This window comes from Carassius gibelio, chromosome B8, assembly GCF_023724105.1.
Source record: "Carassius gibelio isolate Cgi1373 ecotype wild population from Czech Republic chromosome B8, carGib1.2-hapl.c, whole genome shotgun sequence".
Lineage (NCBI taxonomy): Eukaryota > Metazoa > Chordata > Actinopteri > Cypriniformes > Cyprinidae > Carassius > Carassius gibelio.
The window spans coordinates 30,772,316-30,779,815 of NC_068403.1; the positions used below are offsets into that span (position 1 = coordinate 30,772,316).

At 43.7% G+C, this 7,500-nt stretch overlaps 1 protein-coding gene across 2 annotated transcripts in view; it reads left to right on the forward strand.

Annotated features, from left to right (window-relative positions):
• Positions 1-7,500, forward strand: part of tmcc1a (transmembrane and coiled-coil domain family 1a) — a 16,670-nt gene that overhangs the window by 8,477 nt on the left and 693 nt on the right. The window contains exons 1-5 of one of the 2 annotated variants that reach the window (XM_052562926.1): positions 1-145; positions 1,167-1,394; positions 4,033-4,604; positions 5,808-5,943; positions 6,242-7,500. The exon at positions 1-145 is cut by the window's left edge and continues 18 nt beyond it; the exon at positions 6,242-7,500 is cut by the window's right edge and continues 693 nt beyond it. In XM_052562926.1, the coding sequence (XP_052418886.1) occupies positions 107-145; positions 1,167-1,394; positions 4,033-4,604; positions 5,808-5,943; positions 6,242-6,547 (1,281 nt within the window). In that variant the 5' untranslated portion in view covers positions 1-106 and the 3' untranslated portion in view covers positions 6,548-7,500. The remainder of the gene's footprint in view (positions 146-1,166; positions 1,395-4,032; positions 4,605-5,807; positions 5,944-6,241) is intronic. The other variant, XM_052562927.1, reaches the window with a different exon arrangement.

Consider the following 7,500-nt stretch of genomic DNA (forward strand, 5'->3'; position numbering starts at 1 on the left):
AGCACCACGCGGCGGGGGGAGGAGCTTAAGGGCGAGTCAGCTTCTCTGAACAAGTTTGGGAAGTTCAGAGAGAAACCGGCAGAAGAGGCGCGAGCTCCGTCTGATAATGCACTGGGAGCAGCTGCTGCGCGCGAGACACGGGAAGGTGAGGAGTGTGTGTGTGTGTGTGTGTGTGTGTGTGTGTGTGTGTGTGTGTGTGTGTGTGTGTGATCGGCGTGACTCATGTGTGATCATTGTGTCACTGATGTGTCATTCTGCCTCATTGCAGCTGTGTTCTGTAACATGCTTCCCTTCGCGTCCGCTTGAGTAACAACACACACTGAAATATTGTAGCGCAAGGACCTTTCATATAAAATGTAACTTTTAATCGGTATATATATATATATAAGATTTAATTATCTTGCGGAGTGATAGCCTACTTGTCAGAAATGTGGTTTAATATGCTTTCCCAGAGCCTTGTTGGAAAGGCTGGCTTTATCGTTGTTTGACGGGTGTTCTAGCTCATATATGGGTCAGATTAAACTGCTGTCTGACAGACCTAGACCCTATGATCAGAATCAGACTGAACTGACCTCAATATCTAAACGCACTGTTTACTGTACAGTCTTTTAATATTCCAGTGGAGACACGAGGATCTTTGTCTTGATTTCCCCTGAAACAACCTCTAAACCTGTTCAGTTTGCCTGAAACACCGAGTTGTGATGAGATACTGAGGCCAGGTGTCAACAAATGTACTTTGTGTATGTAGTTAACAAAAACAAGGCAGTGTGTGTGTGTGTGTGTGTGTACTTGTGTACTTGTGTATGATACATTGTTGGGATCAGATGTCCCCACATGGATAGTAAAACCAAAATCTTTGACATTGTTTGGTCCCCACGAAAATGATTAAAAATAGTAATGGTGTTTATCTGAAAGTGTAAGTATGTATAAGGTTGGCTGATATTGTTTGGTCATTATGAAAGTAATAGAAGTCTATGGAAAGTCCCACAAGTTAACAGAAACCTAATGTGTGTGTGTGTGTGTGTGTGTGTGTGTGATTGAGATGTTAGGCTCCGTCTGTATTCATCCCGATTGCAGAAGCAGCTGATTGCTTCATTGTGTCATCTAAAGAGACAGAAAGAGCTGTTTTCCACGAGGTGTCCTGACCTCTTGTGTGTGTTGGTCAGGTCGAGAGGCTGGAGGGCGGTCTGTCGGACGGGTCGGTGCTGGGCTCGGAGGACGGCGGTCTGGACCCCCAGCGCACACGGCAGGTCATCGCTCAGCTGAAGCAGAAGATCCTGAAGCTCACGGAGCAGCTGCGCATCGAGCAGGCGGCCCGCGACGAGAACGTGTCCGAGTACCTCAAACTGGCCAGCAATGCCAGCGACAAACAGCAGAGCGCCCGCATCAAACAGGTACCACATCACATCAGAGACGGGACTTGAGCTTATTTCTGTACTGTTAATACATTTACAGTGCTGGCCAAACTGATTATAACACTAGCACTGTCTCCAGCTAAACCTGGTTTAAGTCCGTTATTTCTATCCGTTGTAATTCATTTGACCACTACAACCGATCTGTCATGTCTCCAAACTCAGATCACCGTTCCAGAAACAGATAACATAGTGATAGATTATATGTTTTCAATTATTTTATACAAGTCGCAAATCATGCAAATAACTTTCTCCAAACAGTGTGCACAAAACTCAAATGTTGTCACAATAGTTCATACAACCAACCAATACTTTAAAACATCTGAAGAAGGGTTTACACACATCACAAGCATTTATGTAATATTTGTCCAAACACAACTAACAAACTCTGTGATCTGTGGTTCTTTCAAATGAACAGAATAGTTTGATTGGCCATAAACTGATAACTATTCAGTTACGTATACACTCAGTTTTCCTGATCTTTTACACATTTATCACAATTACTTTAGAGCAGGGTTAATCAAATCTTGTTGATCAAGGTCGGAGCTAAACTCTTGGACAAGATTTGAATAACCCTGCTTTAGACTAATAATAATAATAATAATAGCTTTAGATTGTAATATTTTTAAATATTTTATTTAAGATCGTAATAATATTTTAAAATGTTATGGTTTTCGCTGTATTTTGGATCATATAAATACAGGCTTGGTGACCAGAAGAGAAATCTTTAGAAACTTTAAAAATCTAACGGTTGTAAAATGTTCGGCTGGTAGTTTAGGTTAGCCTATAGTTTGAAGTTAAAGATATTAATATTAATTAGGTGAGTGTGAGACGATTATTTGACAGTGATTGTTTGTATGAAGGCTATATACAAATAAAAGGCCCAAACCCATTCACATTTTTGAAAGGGGATTTGCTCTAATGTTTATAAATGAGCTATAAGCTTTCATCCCTTTATTTCTGTCATTAATATGAATGACTGTAAGACAGAAATAATGCTAGTAACACTGTGTGAAGCTGTTTCTCTCTTAAACAGTAAATGTGCTCTGTCTGTGTCAGCGGCACTGTGAACGCAGAATTGTATGTTTTTTTTTCAAAGGTTAATAGAATCATTGTCATTTAAAAAGGGCATTGCATGTGTGTCTGAATTGAAAACACAACTTTTTTTAACAGTTAATTGTTAGGGCTGGGACAATAAATCAAAGCTTCGTAAATCAAGAAATGATTCTGATATTTTCTGAAGGCATCGCCATTCTCTGTTGAATCGATTCTGAGCTTAGTTTTTAACAGCAGATGGCACTGTGTGCTTTAGAAATAGCGTATTCTGCTTGCTTCCAGTTCCTTTCACACACACACACACACACGCACACACACACACACACGCACACGTTTGTTTTACAGTAAAGTGTGTTCATCACATAGGTGTAATGGTTTTTATTCTGTAGAAACTGTATATTCTATGTCCCTTCACCAACCCTACACCTAACCCTAACCCTCACAGGAAACTTTGTGCATTTTTACTTTCTCAAAAAAAACTCATTCTGTATGATTTATAAGTGTTTTGAAAAATGGGGACATGGGTTATGTCCTCATAAGTCACCCTCTCCTTGTAATACCTGTGTCATACCCATGTCATTATACAGAGTTGTGTCCTGATATGATACAAAAACATGCCCCCCCCCGCCACACACACACACCACTTGAACCTAAAATAATCAGAATCAGCATGAGGTTTATTGCCAGGTATGTTCACACACACGAGGAATGTGTTTTCATGACAGAAGCTCCACAGTGCAACAGAATGACAGCGACAGAATAAAAACACATATTTAAAAATGTAATAAAAATAAAATGGTACAAGTAAATAAGGAATAACAATACACAAATGTACAATTGTATGTGCAGGTATATTCCAATAGACAGTTGTGTATCTACAGGTAAAGTATGTGTAAATTGCCTGAGGGGAGAAACTGGTCCTGTGTCTGGTCGTTCTGGTGCTCAGTGCTCTGTAGCGTCGACCAGATGGACACAGTCCAAAGAGGGAGTGTGCTGGATGTGAGGGGTCCAGAGTGATTTTAACAGCCCTTCTGCTCACTCTGGATGAGTACAGTTCTTGAATAGATGGGAGAGTTGAACCGATGATTCGCTCAGCAGTCCATTCATAAAGTCCAAAAAGGTTGAAGTGAATTATGTTCATAGTGGACTGCGTTTACATTAATCTTGCATCATAAAAGAATAAAAGCAGATGTGCAAGTACATTTGAGAATGGTCATTACTCATCTGACCACACACACACACACTCTTCTCTGTGAGCATTTAAGTGTAGTTAAAACCTAACCTAGAGCGCCATCAGGTGTTAAAACCTAATTTGTTCGAGAGAGAATCACGATGCATTCCCAAAATCTCAGAATCGATCGATTTATTGTCCCAGCCCTATGAATCCTGCAGCTGTTCTGACTGTATATATTTATGGTTGTACCTGCATGAATGGCCATGTGACGGTTGTGTAGTGTGGACGCAGATCGTTTCTGAAATGCAGTGAAAACACTAATATAGATGGGGATAGTTTTCATTTTCAAAAGCCATTTTTCACTCAGTCTTCCACACCCTCCATCCTCAGGTGTTTGAGAAGAAGAACCAGAAGGCGGCGGCGAGCATCGCCCAGCTGCAGCGTAAGGTGGAGCATTACCACCGGCGTCTGCGTGAGGCGGAGCACAGCGGCGTGCAGCGGCAGCCCAAAGACGTGCTGAGGGACATGCAGCAGGGCCTGAAGGACGTGGGGGCCCGGGTCATCACAGGCCTCAGCGAGGGGGTGGTGGACAGCCTGCACTCGGCCGCGGGCGCCGTGGCCTCCAAACCGCGTGAGATCGCCTCGCTCATCCGCCACCGCTTCGGCAGTACAGACAACATCAGCGCGCTGAGGGACGGGCCCGAGGACGCCGAAGACGCCTCACACGGCAGCGACGAGGACTGCTCCAGTGCCACCTCGGGATCCAACAGCGTGACCGGGGCCAGCTCCCGGGGGAACACACTGGAGCGGGGCCACAGCAGCAGTCTAGACACACTGATGCAGGAGCTGCAGGAGCTGCGAGACGCACACACTCGTCTGGAGGACACGCTGGACACCGTGAGGAGCGGATACATGAAGGAGTGCAGGCTCGTGATGCAGTCACTGCAGGAGGAGAGGTTCAGGTGGGTCTACTTCAGGACCACAAACATCTCCATGATCTGCTGACAGAGAGAGATAAAGCTGTATGAAACAGAATGAAACCGAACGCTCAGGTGCAGATGAACAGATTGAAGACTGAAATGTTAATCCCTGCCATTTACATAAATCATTGAACCGTGTCAGCGAAACTCAGCAATAAATAGTCATCTGGCTCATCGGTATGACACATTGTTTTAGATTTCACCAGATAAAGAATTAGGTTAAGTAATATATATGGCCAATGTGTGTGATTATACAGCTCTAATCTGATAAATGCAGTTTAAAGCAATTACTATATCAAGATATTAAAACATTATATCATTATTTCCTGTAAAGCTGGTCAGAAACGATGTGTTATGTCTATAATCATGCACTGTTGATGTGAGTTATTCATCTAATATTCTGATGGAGCTGTATTAGAAACAGATTCTTTGGGTCTTGACCCTCCAGATTTGCGGGCCTGAAATAGCCTCAGATTAGGCTTTCTCCTCTTAAATGGTAAACGTGGTTTCTTAAATGGTCTCTCTCCTACTTTGGTAAACGAGTAGGAGAGAGAGAATGTGAGTTCACCGGGAGAGAAATACATGGACAAACATATTTCTGCCTTAAATGTCCAGACTGTGGTCAAGCATTTTTTCTGTTGCCTGTAATAACAGAAGCACAACAATAGCTGAAAGATCAACATGCTGTCAAACTAACGGATAACTGAAGTTTGCAGTTGTTAAAGGAATAGATCTCACACACACACACACACAGAGAGCAGTGCTCTCACTCTTTTAAGATCTGGCTGTTCTTGAATATGATTATAGGACTTTAGAGCCTGTATCATATTTTGCATGATCACAATGAATGGTTATTGTGTGTAAGAGGTATTTGTGACTGTTCTCAAGCGTTGTGTCTTTAGAATGGTGTGAGGAGAGTAAATTAGACCACTCTTGTTTCTTCATTAAGTGCATTTAACTGGAGTGTTAAAGCTGTTTCAGACTGATCCATTAGTCAACAGTTTGTGCTTTTGTCTCAGTGAAGCTCCGTCACACTTTGAGACGATTACGTGTACATAAGTAAAGACTCAAACTTGTATGAGGTCTAGTCTCCTGACACAAACACACTCTCCTCAGAATCACGCTGGTGTTTCTCTGACGCAGAGCACAGGAAGTGACCGTGTTTCTTGTGCTGTGTTTCTGTAGGTGTGAGCGCTTGGAGGAACAAGTCAATGATATGACGGAGCTCCACCAGAACGAGATCCTGAACCTGAAGCAAGAGCTGGCCAGCATGGAGGAGAAGATCTCGTACCAGTCCATCGAGAGAGCCCGAGACCTGCAGGTGTGTGTGTGTGTGTGTGTGTGTTTCACCTATGGATACTAGCTAGACACACCTTGACTTGCACTCACTAGTGGGTGTGAAATGCCACATAGATATTTCTTCATCAGGTTTGTAGAAATGTAGCATTACAACAGTGTCTCATCAATAAGTCCATAATAATAAAAAAATAAACTGCCTTAATATAGCAGTGCTTCACTAGTAATTATTCAGCCAGGCTATTTTACTGTAGGAGCCGAGCGGTCGGTGTGTGTGTGTGAGACTGACCTGCGGTGTGTGTGTGTGTGTGTGTGTGTGTCAGGAGGCTCTGGAGGCGTGTCAGACGCGTGTGTCTAAGATGGAGCTGCAGCAGCAGGTGGTTCAGCTGGAGGGTCTGGAGAACGCCGCGGCCCGCACACTCCTGGGTAAACTCATCACCGTGCTGCTGGCCCTCATGGCTGTCCTGCTGGTGTTCGTCTCCACCGTCTCCAACTGTGTGGTCCCTCTGGTGAAGACACGCAGCCGCTCCGTCTCCTCGCTGCTGGCCTTCCTGCTGCTGGCCGTGCTCTGGAGGAACTGGGACTGTTTCTCAGGACACACCCCTCGCCTCCTGCCTGTGCCCCGGTGATCCCGGGACGACTGCTGCTGTCTGACCGTCTGCGCAGTGATTGAATGACTGGGGTGCATTGCTCCAGCAGGTAAAATAAGTACTGAACGCATCAGCAGTTTCCTGTTGGTGCTGATGACATGAGATTTTCACCAGATGTCAGAAACAGCCCAAGTAATCCACACACACAAGAAAACAAAACAGTTACGTTCTGTGTAATCAAGTAGAAGGACACAGGAAAACCTATCGAACACATGAAGAAAGGGAGGTGCAAAGGCACGGAGAGCCAAGACACCTGTTTAATTCTATCAGTCATTAGGAAGCAATCCCTCGTCAATGGAAATGAATATTATCTTAGGCTCCAACACATACAGTAGCAGGATGATGCAGATGATTCCAGCGAACACACAGACAAGGAAACTCTCACTGGGTTTCAGAGAAAGAAAATAGAACTGCTCGAGTGACCAGCCAGTCACCGGACTTGAATCCTGTAATAAATACGTTCACAGAAGAGGCTCGCACAGACCCTTTGAGATGTGAAGAACGGGTCAAGATCACACCTGAGCAATGCATGTCACCAGTTTCTCCTTCAGGAGGCGTCTCGGAGCTGTCTTTACCAACAAAGACTATTCCACACAGTGTTAAATCAGTTTCACTGGTGCAATACTTTTATTTCTGAACTTTTTTTTGTTTTGTATGTGTGGATCTCTAAGGTTGTTACTCACATTTGGTGAAGATGTCATGGCTCAACAGCTCCTTTAGAAAGTGGTGATGTGTTCAATTCTTATTTTACCTGCTGTATAACATGAATTTAGTTGAATGTAGCATTCACACAAAGATGGAGCTTCTGTCATATGCTTGTGTATCTTCTGATGAACACAAAGGGAGAAGTCTCCAGCTCATTTCATGCAGCTCTTTGTGTGCAATATAATAATGACTCTGAATGATGTCAAACATTAGAATGAACCGAAGCT